This window comes from Garra rufa, chromosome 9 (assembly GCF_049309525.1).
Source record: "Garra rufa chromosome 9, GarRuf1.0, whole genome shotgun sequence".
Taxonomy (NCBI): Eukaryota; Metazoa; Chordata; class Actinopteri; order Cypriniformes; family Cyprinidae; genus Garra; species Garra rufa.
In genome coordinates this window covers 11,095,068-11,111,090 of record NC_133369.1, presented here as the reverse complement: position 1 = coordinate 11,111,090, position 16,023 = coordinate 11,095,068, and the positions used below count along the sequence as shown (strand labels likewise).

At 34.2% G+C, this 16,023-nt stretch overlaps 2 protein-coding genes across 2 annotated transcripts in view; one reads left to right on the top strand and one right to left on the bottom strand.

Moving 5' to 3' along the window:
• The window catches only part of adam22 (ADAM metallopeptidase domain 22), an 89,874-nt gene that overhangs the window by 44,810 nt on the left and 29,041 nt on the right, over positions 1 to 16,023 (top strand). Inside the window, exons 7-10 of the mRNA XM_073846526.1 lie at positions 13,922 to 13,991; positions 14,151 to 14,221; positions 14,782 to 14,856; positions 14,960 to 15,031. Coding sequence (XP_073702627.1) covers positions 13,922 to 13,991; positions 14,151 to 14,221; positions 14,782 to 14,856; positions 14,960 to 15,031 — 288 coding nt within the window. The remainder of the gene's footprint in view (positions 1 to 13,921; positions 13,992 to 14,150; positions 14,222 to 14,781; positions 14,857 to 14,959; positions 15,032 to 16,023) is intronic.
• Positions 5,066 to 12,753, bottom strand: cldn12 (claudin 12). The gene is made up of 3 exons (XM_073846527.1): positions 12,639 to 12,753; positions 9,175 to 9,477; positions 5,066 to 6,778 (listed from the first exon to the last, which is right to left on the bottom strand). The coding sequence occupies exons 2-3, from the start codon at positions 9,449 to 9,451 to the stop codon at positions 6,033 to 6,035; spliced, it is 1,023 nt and encodes a 340-aa protein (XP_073702628.1). The 5' UTR covers positions 9,452 to 9,477; positions 12,639 to 12,753; the 3' UTR covers positions 5,066 to 6,032.

The following is a 16,023-nucleotide window of genomic DNA, read 5'->3' as shown; positions in this document are numbered from 1 at the left end:
TTTTAAAATATAATTTAAAATGTAATTGAATTTCCAGCATTATAACTACAGTCTCGTATTATCCTTCAGAAATCATTCTAATGTAAAAAAAACAAAAACATTTTTCTTTCTTTTTATTATTATAACTTACAGACCACAGACATTTGAACAGTAGTGTAAATAAATAAATAAATAATCAAATATAAACAAATAAAAAGATACATTATTATTATAAAATATATAATTTATTAAATACATTATTGTTCATTTTTCATTGTACAAGCTGTCCTATCAAGCAATACTAGCTATACGTATTTGTATACGTAGCTGACATCAGTCAAAAAGAATAGTAATTTTAGAGCTGGAAAAAGTTATTACATTGTTTTCTTCTGATTAACATAGGGTCCTATGAAATCTGTTTTATTTTTTCCCATTCTGTTTTTTTCCATGTTTTTTTTTCCAGTCTAATTTTTTTTCATTTTTCTAAACTTCAATTATGAAACTGACACACCTTAACCGAAATCTATTAAATGCTTAACAAAAATAATAAAATAATGAAAAGTAATTTTTAAGGCCCTATGCAATACATTTTATTTTTTCTTAAATTTAAATTCTTTATTTTTCATTAATATTTCCATTAATTTTCTCGATTCCATTTTAATGATTTCATTACATTTTAGTAATCAAAAGCATTTCTAAATAATTGATTTATTAATAAAAAAAAATGTTATTTATTTATTTTTCAGAAATACTATATTTACATTTTTTTTTTTGTAAATACATTCTGGTAAATCATTTTTCTGGTAAATCTTCCTTAAAAATAATGTTTTAAAGTCCCCCTGAAATCAAAATTAAAGTTTTTTGGCTTTTAGTATGAATATATTAGCCTTAAGGTTATCTATAAGCTAGTGTGCTGCAAAACAAAGACAAAATTCGCGTTTACAAGATATGGGCATTCAAAACTTACAGTCTCGTCACTTCCGCCAATATGAATCAAGGATTTGGATGATATCACCGTGCACTTCAGTTTCTCATCAAACATTCTGTCCAATCAAATGCTCTCTAGAGTCCGTAATGTCCCGCCCCCTACAAAGAGACGCATTAACCCGGAGCAGATCATATGCGCTCATATGTACGGACGGCATGTATTAAATTACACAGCCTCAGCATGATTATGATCACTATTTCGTTTTAGTAAGTTTCATATTGAATCTATGGGGTAATTTATTAGTCTGTGGCTGTCATAAGCTTACAAATGCGACTTTACCGAGCTCAACGGCTCTTGCCCGAGCAGATATTAATGGAACGCTATTGGCTATTCAAAATTAGTGGGCGGGGATGGGCGATATGTTTTTGTTTCAGTTAAAAGTACGTCACCACATAGAATAACGCTGCGTGTTTCAAGGCACTTCAGTGGACCTTTAATAATATTTTTATTATTATTATTAGTAGTAGTAGTAGTATCATTACATTAAGCAATATATTTCTGTCACAGTTTCTTCAAGTTAAACCAAACTTTTATTTTGACTTGTTGCTGTGCAGAACTTTAAGTTTCTGTTTGTATATGATGTGACGATAGTTGTGGTTTTTCTCAAAAGAAACAGTGACTGTCAGAGCAGTTCTAGAGATTATGTTTTTGTGTTCATGTACTCATATATTGAGGCGGCAAAGGCTGAAAACACTGCAAGCATCACACGCACACGTGTGTGTGTGTAGTAAACAAAACCGCGTGTCTGCAGCATTCATTCACACAGAGACAAGCAGAACATGCAGGATTCATATTTAATTTGTCATTTGCTGTTTAATATTCACAGATGCTAGTCCATATCGAATTTTGATTTAAATGCACTGACCTGCTTTAATTTACTCTGATTTATTCATCCATTATTACTGTAAATTACATTTTTATGACTGAATTCCGTGATTTGTCCGAGTTTTCCACATCGCAGAAGTCATAGGCCTCTACTAACATGGCACCATGAACTAAAAAAAGTAAATAGAGTCCACTTTGATTTCATTTTGACTTCACGTAGGTTGCGTGGCAGAGACTCTGCATGTACTGTGAGCTTTGTACAGCGTCCAGCAGTGAGAGACACTACAGAGGCCAAAGAGGGACACGTTTTCATGTCCCCCGCTGCAGTGCGAGGCGGATGACAGATGCATGTGCCATATGGTGAACAGGACGATACTGTCCCTCTGGTTTGTGACTGTGTCTGAATGAATCAGATCAGAGGACTGCCCTGTTGCTGAGATCACCAACACGCAAGGTCACGGGGTTGATATGCAACATAACAAAACCATCAGCATAAAGACGATAAAAAAATTGAGTCATTTCTCAGGGTGAGATGCTCAAAAGACAAGCTGATGCAGCATTACACAAAAAAAGAGAGAGGAAGATAAGCACTTCACACATTAGCATAGAAGAAAAGGCAGTTGTGGGGTAGGAAAATGAAATCAACCTGTTTGTTAACTCTGACGTAAACTAGGAAACATATATATCCTCTAGTAAGGACAAAATACATACACTGAAAAAATTTTTCACCAGATTCAACTTACAACCTAAGTTCAGCAGCTGCCTTAAAATTTTAAGTTAAATCAGCTTAAAACTCCAAGTCATTTTAACTTATTACAATAAAAATGAGTTGATTTAACTTGTGAGTGGAAATGACTTAAGTTGATTTAACTTAAAATTTTAAGGCAGCTGCTAAACTTAGGTTGTAAGTTGAATCTGGTGAAAAATTTTTACAGTGCGGCAAACAAATACTGTGTAAAATATTTATAAAATATCGGTTACCCAGAAAACTAGATTTTAGATTTACATTTTTATCTAATAATGTATTAATAACTATTAGGGAAAATGTTTAATTCTATTGGAAATTTACAGATCATTTGTAATCCAAGATGTTCATGTCTGTCTTTCTTTAGTCGTAAAGAAATTTTAGAATTTCTCTCCATATAGTGGGCTTCAAGTTCCAAAATGCAGTTTCAATGCAGCTTCAATGGGTTCTAAACAATTCCAGCTGAGGAAGAAGGGTCTTATCTAGCGAAACAATCGTCATTTTCTAAAAAAAAAAAAAAAAAATACAATTTATATACTTTTTAACCTCAAATGCTGGTCTTGTGTAGCTCTGTGTGAACTCTGTGTGTTCTGGTTCAGGACTGTTAGGGTAGGTCAAAAAACTTCTCATTTTCTTCTCCAACTTCAAAGTTGTCCTACATCGCTGTTTTACCTTTTTTTGTAAAGGGTGTTTGATCTTCTTTGCATGTTCACTTTGTAAACACTGGGTAGGTACGTCTGCAGCAATGTAGGATGATTTTGAAGTTGGAGGAGAAAATGAGATGGGAGTTTTTTTGACATACCCTAACTGTCTTGAACTGGAATACACAGAGTTCACACAGAACTAGACAAGATGAGCATTTGAGGTTAGAAAGTATATAAATTGTCAATTTGTTTAGAAAATGACAGATCGTTTCGCTAGAAAAGACCCTTCTTCCTCGGCTGGAATCGTTTGGAGGCCTTTGAAGCTGCATTTAAACTGCATTTTGGAAGTTCAAACTCGCGGGCACCATCGATGGCCACTATATGGAGAGAAATCCTTACATTTTTCCTCAAAAAACATAATTCCTTATCGACTGAAGTAAGAAAGACATGAAAATCTTGGATGACAAGGGGTAAGTAAATTATCTGTAAATTTTTGTTCTGGAAGTAAACTTATCCTTTAATGTTTTCCATTTTAATTTGATACCGCATTTAATCCCAGTAATTCAAAGAAATAATTCTACAGGTATGCTTACCCTAAAGAAAGCAATTCAGTGACAATACTATGCGATATCTCAACAAATCACAGCAGACTTCATTTAACAAACTGCACTTTTAATAAAAAGAGCACTCAAGACATTAGTAGTCTATACACTCATTATGCAAAAAAAATAAAATAAAAAATTAACATTTTGCAATAGAGCTTTGTAGAAACAGGCTAGATTAAATTGTTGTGCAATATGTCATAGGCAATGTAGTGGGAACTATTTGAATTTAAAAAAGTGTTTTTCTCTTATTTCAACAATGGATTACGTGACTATGTAACAGTAAACAAACATACATACTACTAGAACATGTAATATTCCTTATGCATATTCCTTATTCTTTAATGCATTTGCATTAAAAGAAGAGAGTGGAAAATAGTGCAGTGTTTCATTAATGGTTTGTTGCTCATGTAAGGCATTACAAAGCATAAATCAAATAGTGGAAATACAGTCTTGATAAGAGTAGTTAAACTGCTCAAAGGCATCAGGTAGAGACAACAGGTAACGAGTCAAACCACAAGGTTATTTTCTCCAAAACCTTCAACATATTAAAAAAAATAACTGATTCCGTTACGTAACACCATGCCTACATTGGACAACAAAATACAATAGAACCTATTATGCTGTCTACACTGGACAACACAACAAATCCTTGACAGGAAACAGCTGCGTTATATTTATGATGCAAGTTCAAATGATTTGCAATGGACCCTTTGTCATGTCCAGTGTAGACAGACTTTAGCTGTGTGTTCATATAGCATCTTAAAAAAATAATAATAATAATAATAAACTTCAGGTAAAAATTAATTCTCCTTCACATGTCATTATGTAACATCAGAAAGTAAAAAAAACAGTTTTCAGGTATTGCAACATAAAAGGCAAATATGAAACTTCATGGCATTGACAGTAATACAAGTATAAGCAGTCATAAAAAAGAATGTACATTACAAGTCAAAAGTTTTTGAACAGTAAGATTTTTAATGTTTTTCTAAAGAAGTCTGTTCTGCTCACCAAGCCTGTATTTATTTGATTCAAAATGCTGTAAAAACAGTAATACTGTGAAATATTTTTAGCATTTAAAACAACTGCTTTTTATTTGAATATATTTTAAAATGTAATTTATTCCTGTGATCAAAGCAAAATTTTCAGCATCATTACTTTAGTGTCACATAATACTTCAGAAATCATTCTAATATGCTGATTTGCTGTTCAAGGAACATTTTTTATTATTATCAGTATTTAAAAGTTGAGTACTTTTTTTAAGATACTTTGATAATTTTTTTTTTATTATAGAAATGAATACTTTTATTCAGCAGGGATGCTTTCAATTGATCAAAAGTGATGATAAAGACATTTATATTGTTACAAAAGATTACTTCAGATAAATGCTGTTCTTCTGAACTTTTTATTCATCAAAGAAACATAAAAACAAAATCTACTAAAAACTGCTTGCAAAATAAAAAATAAAAATTGTTTTTTGAGCTGCAAATCAGAATATTAGAATGATTTCTGAAGGATCCAGCGACTGGAGTAATGTTGCTAAAACTCAGCTTTGAAATTGCAAAAATAAAATAAAAAAAATAAAATATATATATATATATATATATATATATATATATATATATATATATATATATGAATGCAAATAGAAAACATTTTTTTTCAAATAGTAAAAATATTTCAATTTTTTTTGCTGTACTTTGGATCAAATAAATGCAGGCTTGGTGAGCAGACTTCTTTAAAAAGAAGAAGAAGAAGAAGAAAAAAAAAAAAAGATTTAAAAATCTAACTGTCCAAAAACTTTTGACTGGTAGTGTAGGCTTCGTCTCTTTCTAGTATTTACTAATCACATTTAGATATTAGCAGGTATATTCACTAACAGGTTAAAACAGTGCTTAACATCAACATTAAATTCAGTGTTACTATCAAGGTTTAAAAGCATAATCAAGGCATTAGAGTCATGAAGATTAGCAGAATTAATTTCTGTGTAATAATACGTAAACCAGTCACAGTGAATTTATTATAACAGTTTACACTGTTTGTTCTGCTTGTGTTTCACGAGGTACACAACTTTCTAATTCCACTTGTGTTATTGTTTTTCTGACCATTTTAATTAGTTTACAGTGGTAAAACTAAGAGGTACCTGCTACATCATTTAAATAAAGGTGTTTTCCTCTTTTCCATTTCTGATTATTAATAAAAACAGAATAGCAGTTTGACCTGTTTGATATGAAACAACCAACTTAGTGTCAGTCAGCAAGGACAGGAATGTCAATCTCAATGCCGGACATACGGGAGCGTGTGGAATAGCGTGGCCCGGCATACCTCTGTGAGGGGGCGTAACTTTGAGATGGGGCGTATCCCTGAGAAGGCGCGTAGCTTTGAGAGGGAGCGTAACTATATACCTGTGAGGCTCCGACTTCTGAACCGTAACCATCAGGGATGGTCATCTGTGGCATGTAGACGTGAGGCGGCATAGGCTGTGTGGGCACAGGTTGAGGGTAACCCTGTGCCGGGACAAAAGCAGGGGCATCCAAAACACCCGGAGGGAAGCTCTGGGGTGCGTACGTCACGGGAGAAGGCAAGCCGTTGGTCATGAGGGGCTGTGCAGAGAGGCTGTGGGTCATTGGGTCTTCATTGAGAGGTAGCCAGAAGGGGGAAGGCAGCTTTTTACACATGCAATACCACATGAACATCAGCAAGGCAGCTAGGATCAGACCCCCAGCACTGCCGATGGCCACATACACCGCAAACTCAACGGCAAACAGATTATCGTAACGTTCGTTAAGGGCACGCGTGTGGAACAGGAACCAGACGGAGGGGGGCATGGCGATGGCCCCGCCTAGAAATAGAAGCATCCCAGCCACTAAATGGCAGCCTGAGCTGTTGACCAAGCAGCGGGAGTTTTTGATGTCATCAGGGGTTTTAGAGCAGCAAGCCGTTTTACACATGCCACATAGACAGAGAAGAAGAGCCAAGCTGGAAAACAGCAGACCTGTGAAGAGAAGAGGCTGATGTCAAAAGAATATATGTCCTGGAATTTGGCACAAATTGGTTGAATAAATTAAATGTAGAGTTGCACACTTGTTGGACTAGTGTCAGTAAATAAAAATGCAAAAAGCTATTTAATATGAAGTAGATGAGTAAATCAGCAACACAGCTTGTGGTGTTTTCAGCGACTGCTGTCTCAGTATATGGGCCATTCTACAGAATTGGTGCAAAGGCTTTATTTCACAAATTGTTTATGTATGTAAATTGTATAATATCCACTAGGTACACATTCCTAGTAATTGTGCAGATAATTCTCATATTGTTTTTTCAGAAAGTTTTGGAATATTCTCCCCAGATCTGTCACTACCGAAACACAGTATAAAATAATTTAATAAGAATGGTTACATTGACCCATTAAAAGTTTGCTTACATCTTCCTTGTAAATATATGTTTTGCTATTTCATTAAAAAGTTTTAGGAGGTAAATCAATAGCAATTACAATTTTAACAATATTTCAAGATTTTTTTGATTTGTTGTATTTTGAATCTTTGTGAAAGGCAAAAAGTTGATTATACTGATTTGATGTTAAAGGGTTCATTGGTTTGACTACATTGAACCAAACACTATAATAACATCTTAGTTGATAATTCAGTAGGGCTGGGCGATTAATCGAAAAGTAATCGAAATCGACATTCAGAACCTATAATCGATCAAATTTTTCCAGGTCAATTATTTCAATTACTTTCCCTTTAAAAACACTACTGCATGTGGAGTCACGTGACCCCGCTCCGTTACGTTACGTTATTCCTCAGACAAGTCGATGGAGAGCTTAAGCAGTATTTATACAGTAAAAAGTATTTACAGGATATACAAGAGTAATTTTATTTAGAAGAGATACCGCTTATTTTCTACTTTTAATATTTATTATTATTTTATAAATAAATTATTTTGTTTCCAAAAGTGCAAGTTATTTATTTTCACTAATTTAGGAAAAATGTGACTTTTCGTTTTAAGCAATGTGTGCTTTAATTTCAGTTGTTCAACACTAATGTTCAATAAATAATCATAGATAGTGTGTGCACCCTTCATTCAAAAATCTCTCACTTGTAATATGTGAGCATATTTACTGTACCAAACTTGTCAGTGAACTATGAAGGCAAAAAAAAAAAAATTATTTAAATATAATTAAATATCATTTTATTAATGAATAAAATAATCGTTAATTAATCGTAATCGGGTTAAAATGTTCAATTAATCGAGATTTTGATTTTAGGCCAAATCGCCCAGCCCTATAATTCAGTACTTTATTTTTGACTAAATGTTTTGGTAGCGACCACATCACATTCCAGAATTTTAACTCACATGTCAAAACACTACTACAACATACTAAAAATTGGCATACCTATATTAAAATGTAGTTTATTTCCCTTAAATAAAGGATTATGCATTTCCTTTTGTCACTACCGAAACAATGATGACATGTTTGATGTTTGACAATGATAACGGTAGTGACAATTTCATGGAACAACACCCAAAAAAAACAAAGATATCATTACTGAAGCTTCACTGAATGTTTCGGGCGTGACTGTTTCGGTAGTGACAATTTTATGGGATAACACCCCCAAAAAACAAAGATGTCACTACTGAAACTTCACCAAATGTTTTGGTTGTGACTGTTTCAGTAGTGACCATTTTAGATACTTTTGAACCCAAAAAAAAGTGTTAAATTATAGAAAAATGGTGTTTGGTAGTGACATTCAGTTACACATAGATTTTTCAGACTTTTAAAAGCATTTACCTAAAAATTAGATGGCCTATCTACTCACCATGTAGCTATGAGAGAGAGTGTCATTAATATTTCCTTATCATAAATGTAGGGGTGTAGTTAAATTCAGCCTCAGCCAATGGACTAAAACATAGTGTTTTGGTATTGACATAAAAATATTTTATGACACATTTTTTTTTACATTTACAAAGGATTTTTTTTTTTTAAATCACTTTAAAAATATATATATATTTTTTTTAAACAACAATGGAATAAAATGCACAAAATATTTTAATATCAATTTTGATATTAAGTTGAGAGTTGAAATTTAGGGGTTAGGGTTTGGGACAGCCACCTCCCAATTGCAAGTACCCACTAAATGATTATTTTATATTTATTAAGCTTACTGATATCTTAAATATTATTGTGAGTTTTATAGATAATAAAAGGATCTTAGTAAACATCTAAGATTTGAATAAATGCTTTTTAGTGAGTTTTTTTTGGTTGTGGGACAGCAGTTTGCACCAATTCTATAGAATGGCCTATATAGGACACTACATATGAACTTGATCTCCAGAGCAGACAAACAGATTTCATACAGCTTTGAACCCATTGAACCCATCATGAGCACCTACCAGCAGGTAAACAGAACTGCAGCAGTCTGAGGTCCAGCTGGTCTACTTTTGCATACCAGTCTGCATCAAAGTAATAGCAACCCGAAGAACCATCTCGCAGCACACACTTGGTCCACAGGCCGTCGTACACGGTCACGTTTTTGGCATTGCGGTTGAAGGTGAGCAGGCGGGTGGTTCTCCACTGGGGAATGAGCGTGGCGACCATCAGACCGCCCACCGACAATATGGCAATGATAAAGGCAAAGGCATTGGTGGCATGAATGTCACGACAAGACATGGCTGGAGGCAGGAAGTAGAAGAAATCTGAGGGGGGAAAGGGACACAAAAGTACATTTTTAGTCAGAGAATCATGGAGAGAGAAAAAAGTACATGATTTAAGTCATTTGCAAAAGTTTGCTTACAAAGTTAAAGTTTTCACACAAGTGTAATCCACCAGTCATAAGTTTTTGAACAGTAAGATTTTTAATGGTCTCTTTTGCTCACCAAGCCTGCATTTATTGGATCCAAAATACAGCAAAAACAGTAAAATTTTAATTCCTGTAATCAAAGCTAAATTTTCAGCATCATTACCCCAGTCTTCAGTGTAACACGATCCTTCAGAAATTATTCAAATATGTCGATTTGTTTTCTTTTGTACATTTTTTCAGGATTCTTTGATGAATAGAAAGATCCAAAGATCAGCATTTATCTGAAATAAAAAGCTTTTGTAGAATTATGCCATTGAAAAGCTTGGAGTAAGTATATATATTTTTTCAGTACTTTTGTTTTAAATTGATCAAATTGGAGGATAAAGATATTTATAATGTTACAAAAGATTTCTATTTCAGACCAGTGCTGTTCTTCTAAACCTTCTATTCATCAAAGAAACCTGAAAAAAATTCTACTCAGCTGTTTTCAACCTCATAAATGTTTTTAAGCAGCAATTCAGAATATTAGAATGATTTCTGAAGGATCATGTGGAGCAATAATGCTAAAAACAGGGTTTCTGCAGATATGAACAAGTGAAATTTAAGACTTTTTAAGACCTTTTTAATACCACCTTATATGAAATTTAAGACCGAAACCTGTAATGAAAATAGATATTATATTACATGCATATATGTAATATTTAATGTGTTTAATGTAAAAAGTAAACGCAATTTCATGGCTGTCATGAATTAAATTTATTACTACGATATACAGTGAACTTTTCATATCAGCAGATACTATTCCACACAAAATATCCCCATAAAAGTACCACTAGAAATATCTGATGTAAAAAAAAATTCTGAAACAATATTTTCATCAGTGCTCTATTAGCTTTTACATCTTAAATCTGCATATTTGATTTACCTTTATAAAGGCCTTTTTTTCTTACTTTTGAAATGTATGCATTACCTTTGAAATTTATTTTATGAATGTATCAATAAATTCTAAATGGCTGTTAGCAGTGAGATTACATAATTTACACTGCAAAATTAAAAGTGAGATTAATGTTTTAAATACATTTATTGATTTATAAATATATACATTAGAAATGTTTGGTGTGGAGGCATACTTTTAAACACACTAAACTACCAGCAGGTGGCGGTAAGTCACTTCATGAGCGAGTTATTTCAACTGATTCGAGCAAAACGCTGAATTATAGCAGAACGTTGCTAGGAGAATGCTTCTGCTAATGTTGCATATTGTCTAATATGTAAGTAACTACTTGACTAACTACTTTTTTATTGAGCTAAAATTAATGTAACATTTGTAATTGTGAGAATTTTTAGCAAAAAGCTCACTTGGTATATTACTGAACTATATCATGTTATATAAATAAACTATACATTTGAAATTTTTACCTCAGTGTGTTTCTTTAGAGTGCTGTTACATTCATTTGTTTTAAAGTATGTCACAAATAGACCAGAAATACACTATCCATTATCAATTTCTGTTTACGTTTAATGTATTAAAATATGAATCTTTCTTGCCTTTGGATGCTTCACTGGTTGTTTTTGTCACTTCAGTTTTAATCAGGCGGTTTGTTCGGTCGGGCAAGTAAAAAAAAAACATTTTAAAAGTATTTCGAAGGCTGGCGGTCAGCTAGCTCGACCTATATTTCTTATTATTATTGATAACATTATATACAGAAAAAGGTAGTTTGACCTGTATTCTGCTACTGCGATTCTGAAGACGCAGTAACTTCCACAGAGGGAGAAAAAAATCTAGTTGTTAGCAACTGGCCTTAGCCAAGCCCTATATTCAGTTTTTTTCAAGCTAAGTATCGCTAAACTTGCACTTCCCCATAGCTAAAAAGTTAAATCCATTTTACTTCTGCGGTACAATCCGAGAGAGACTCGCGGCAATAACAGAAAGCTGATTGGCTATTACATGCTGGTCTCATTTGTAGTTTAAATACAGCAAATTATATTTGGAATAGTGAAATAAAGAACTACAACATCACGGAAACAACAAAAAGAGAATTTTTTTTTTCTTTTTATTAGAACATGTAAACAACATAGTTACAGAAAACAGGCATCAAAAACAGAGGCTCCAAAGATGGTTAAAGAACAAAAAAATAAAAGTAAGACATTCACAAGATGCCAAAAACAGATTCATAATATTTTACAGCTGACACAAAAAGAGAATTTAAATGAGCATTAGAGGTAGCGTTACATGGACATCGGAAAAATAAGACCTGTGTAAAATTATTTAAGACCTAGAACAGCGAATTTAAGACTTTTTAAGGCCTAAAATTTTGATTTTTAAATTTTAGACTTTTTAAGACTTTTTAAGACCCCGCGGAAACCCTGTGAAAATTCTGCTTTAAAATCACAGAAATAAATTACATTTGAAAATATATTCAAATTGAAAAGTTATTTTAAATAGTACAAATATTTCAAAATGTTACTGTGCTTTGGGTCTAATAAATACAGGCTTGGTGAGCAGAAGAGACTTAAAAAAAAACATTAAAATCTTACTGTTCAACTTTTGAGTGATAGTGTATGTACATATGGACAGTGTGCTGTAAGTTTGATAATAACGCCCACTCCCTTACAGACATACAGAGTCAAACTCCCATGAAGTGATGACTGCATTGCTTAAATATGTAACGTATCGTGTGTGTATTAAGCGTTAGTGTATGTATCTAAGTGTAGAGTGTATGTAGGCTACAATAAATGTCTCTGTGTGTATGTACAATAGGCATGTGTACTGTTTATATCGCTGTCTTTACAATAGCTGTCAGACAAACGCATCTCCGTCAGGGAGTTTCTTGCTGTCTCTATCAGACGCGACTTAAAGTTACATTTGTTGTGTTTTCGCGAGCTCGTAAGCTCATTACGGTTTGTTATAATTCCAGGTGTGATTTGGTTACGATTCTTTCAATAGTAGAGGCTAACAAGCTAATCTTAGCTTACGGCTAACATTATGATATACAACCTGTTGCGCTTTAGTTTCATCCCGACGCCGTCAGGAGGGTTAATATATCACACACCTACCTGATTAACAACGAGGTTTAAACGTCTTTTGTGGTGATATAACGATCATTTTCTCATACAATCCGTGATCATCTGTCCGGTTTCGTCGTGTAGCGTTGTGTTTGGGAACTCCGGGAGCGCGCACAAACTCACTGAGGTGGGTGCGGCGTGACGTCACGTGCGCGCTCACTTACTGTAGTGTAAAGTAACGTAAATAAACACAAAGCCAGGATAATTATTACAGTTAGCAGTGTTTGAATCACACAGTGGCCTTTTAAAAGACAACTCTGTAATTTCAACGACACAGTCTGTGTGGATCTTTGTCTCAGGCAAATCAAGTTGAAAGTGACCTAACGTTAGCTCCTGCAAATATGGTAACTTAGTCAAAACGTTCATTTTCACTTCTCTAGCTTAACTTTTCGAAACTTTAACCGTTTCTTCACAGTAAGATGGTTGTCACGCTTGTGAATAGGGTAGATATATTTTTTTAAGTCAAATTCTGCATAAACTCAGTCAAATTAATAGAGGGATTGCACCGTTTACGATTTGGTCAGTTAACGTTACCCGGATGCGCGGCCATAATGGCGTTACTCGGATGTAAACGAGACACGACAAGTACAGCATGGATTGCCTAGTTAATGTATTACTTAATAAGTTGTTATGCTAATTTATGCTGTTTTAGCCACAAAATAATGTGTGGAAGCTTCTAAATCATATAGAGAAGGACTTAACAAGCAGCAAAGGGCACAATATTTTGGCAAACTAAAGTTAATAAGTGGTAAAGATATGTACAAGCAGTATTAATTAAGATAATAGCCTACTATTTCCCCTACCTGACTGGAAATTATAAGAACAAACACCAATGTTGTCAAGATTCTTGCTCTGGAAATTCTGGTTCAGTTTGGCCAACCACAAAAGCCTTTTGTTCCTCAGTTTTTTCACTCTTCTCCTTGATTTGTTATAACTTTTGGCGGTCTGTAGTACTCCAAATGTTTTTCCTGGTCCGACCAATTAGTACAGCAAAAAAATGACCATTTTCAGGAGCAGTAATCAGCGAAATATGCAAGTTTCGTTCGGTTAAGTGGCTTTGTTTCAGTGCCGCCAGTATGGCCGATTAATGATGCGCCGTCAAACAACAAACCTGTAACATACTGTAACAAACTGTAAAAATATTAAACAATTGTTTAGGCATACACATATTGTAATGAATAAATGTATAACTTTTAGAATTGCCTCGATAAAAATGTGAATTGCTTTATTTTATGTGCTCTTTCTTATCATTTCCTCGCATTCTTCCCCTGTAGGAGGAGGTTCATGTGCACATGATTTATCAGTCTCCTGGTTTGGACCCCCCAGAGGACTTCATTTCTTCAGGTATGAACTATTCTCGTGTTCAGGTTAAAAACATTATGTTTATAGAGTACACTATAAATTAGGGCCGATGGGGGATAATTAATAAAGCAGAATTAATTAGTTTTGTGTGCATGCACTTTGTGCTCAACTGTCTATACTTATAATTAATATCTGTTTAAGTTCATCTGGCAGAGTCACCGTTCCAGAACCCTCAACTGTCCAGTGCCGCCCACACGAGGAAAAAGAGACAGGTGTGTATACAGTCTTACACTAATGGCACATGGCTTGTGTTTGTGGGTGTGTGTGTTTTTTAAGCTTAGACTATCTGGTGTGATTTCAATGCTGTTGTAGGTGCTGCTCTCTTTCTGTGTCTTCTGTGACTCTCTTTTTTCTCTCTCCATCTCTCCTACTCTCATGAAATATTTACAGGAATGCTGTATGGACTCTTATGCCACTTATGTATAGATCAGCTGTTTCTCTGCAGTAAGCATGTTTTGCATGCTGCAGGGTGATGATATGAGTTTGTCACTAGGATTTGGAATCAAGAATAGTTCTAGTTCAGTGCATTCAGAATAATATTAAAAACCCTGTACTGTTCTGATCTTAAATAATCACATTATTTCTTAACAGGTTTCAGATAGTATTGGAATGCATTAGGAATTTTTTGACTCTTTGCGTATTAATTGTTCAAACTGAAAGAACTGTTTAGAATCATTAAATTCCTTACGATTCCCATCTTTTGTCATTGTGTCCGAGTCGATCAGAGTCTTAAACTACAGGAAAATGACGCACTATGTACTTTCTCACACAGATAACGCGAAATCCACGGAGTGTTGCAGATGAGACCAAATACATTGAGCTGATGGTCATAAATGATCATTTGATGGTAAGATGAAGACAGTCCAACTTACTATTAACCAGTTGATCATTGTTTTCCTTTCTTCTGCCTGTAATGCATTCATTCATGTGTTCACATTCATTTTTCCCAGTACAAGAAACACCGGCTTTCTGTTGGACAAACGAACAACTACGCCAAATCTGTTGTGAACATGGCTGATCTGGTAAGTTGCTAGTAATATACATTTCTTATTTTTATTTTTTTTTTTTCAAGCATGTACCACTGAAACCCTGTTGTAATTGTTAGAATGGCCAAGGATCAGCAATGTCCACGTAAAGCTGATCGGGCAGACCAAACCATAAGTCATAGAGACTTGAAACTTTGAGGGATGGTAGTACTATCTATAATGTCACCAAGGCTCACCCCAATCGGCCTGACCGGGGCGCTACAGTGATAAAAAGTACTATATCGCTCACAACTCCAAACCCATTCATCCCAGGCTGAAGTGTCTTATGTTGGAATCCTTGGACTACTTTTACAAACTAGTCCAAGGTTTTTCACCCAATCAGAATCAAACCAGTGCAGGAACATTCTCTGCAGAGTAAATATCAATATTTATACAAAAGAAGTTTAACTTTCGAAACTTCACTGCAAAGGGACGCACGCCAAAATGTTTAAAAGGAGCTGGGCTGTCTTTACTAAAATGGCTATAACTTTTAAACAGAATGAGATATCTTCACCAAAACTTACAACGTATATGTTAGAGCTAAATATGAAGTCACATGGAAAAAGTCATTGAACTTAGCCACTAAGTGGCGCTATAAGAGGGGAAAAAAAATTAAAAACAGCCAAACATACTTTGCAACTGTTTGTCCTATCTGCTTGGAAATTGTTCCTGAGTGCCAAAAGGCAATAAAGAAAATTTGCGTATCTCAAAAAAACATGGCTGCCATAGGCCAATGAACTTTGAGCACCTATTAGACAAGGTGAACTACTTTTGCGAACTAGTCCTAGGTTTTTTTGCTCAATCTGGAAATAAAAAGCACTGCAGTACCATTCTCTGGACTCTCTAGGTCCATAATTATCTAAAACATGTAAAATTAAATTTATCCTTTGGAAAGCTGTTACGGGGTCGTTTAGAAAAGGGGCCTGTCCAAATATATCCAAAAGCCTAAACGAAACTCAAAACTTCACAAATCCTGGTGAGGACACGTG

Bases quoted from the DNA above. Each gene is read 5' to 3' on its own strand.
- cldn12 (XM_073846527.1), bottom strand. From the start codon at position 9,451: ATGTCTTGTCGTGACATTCATGCCACCAATGCCTTTGCCTTTATCATT. The intron at 6,779-9,174 runs GTAGGTGCTCAT...TTCTCTTCACAG, and splicing joins GCAGTTCTGTTTACCTGCTG to GTCTGCTGTTTTCCAGCTTG.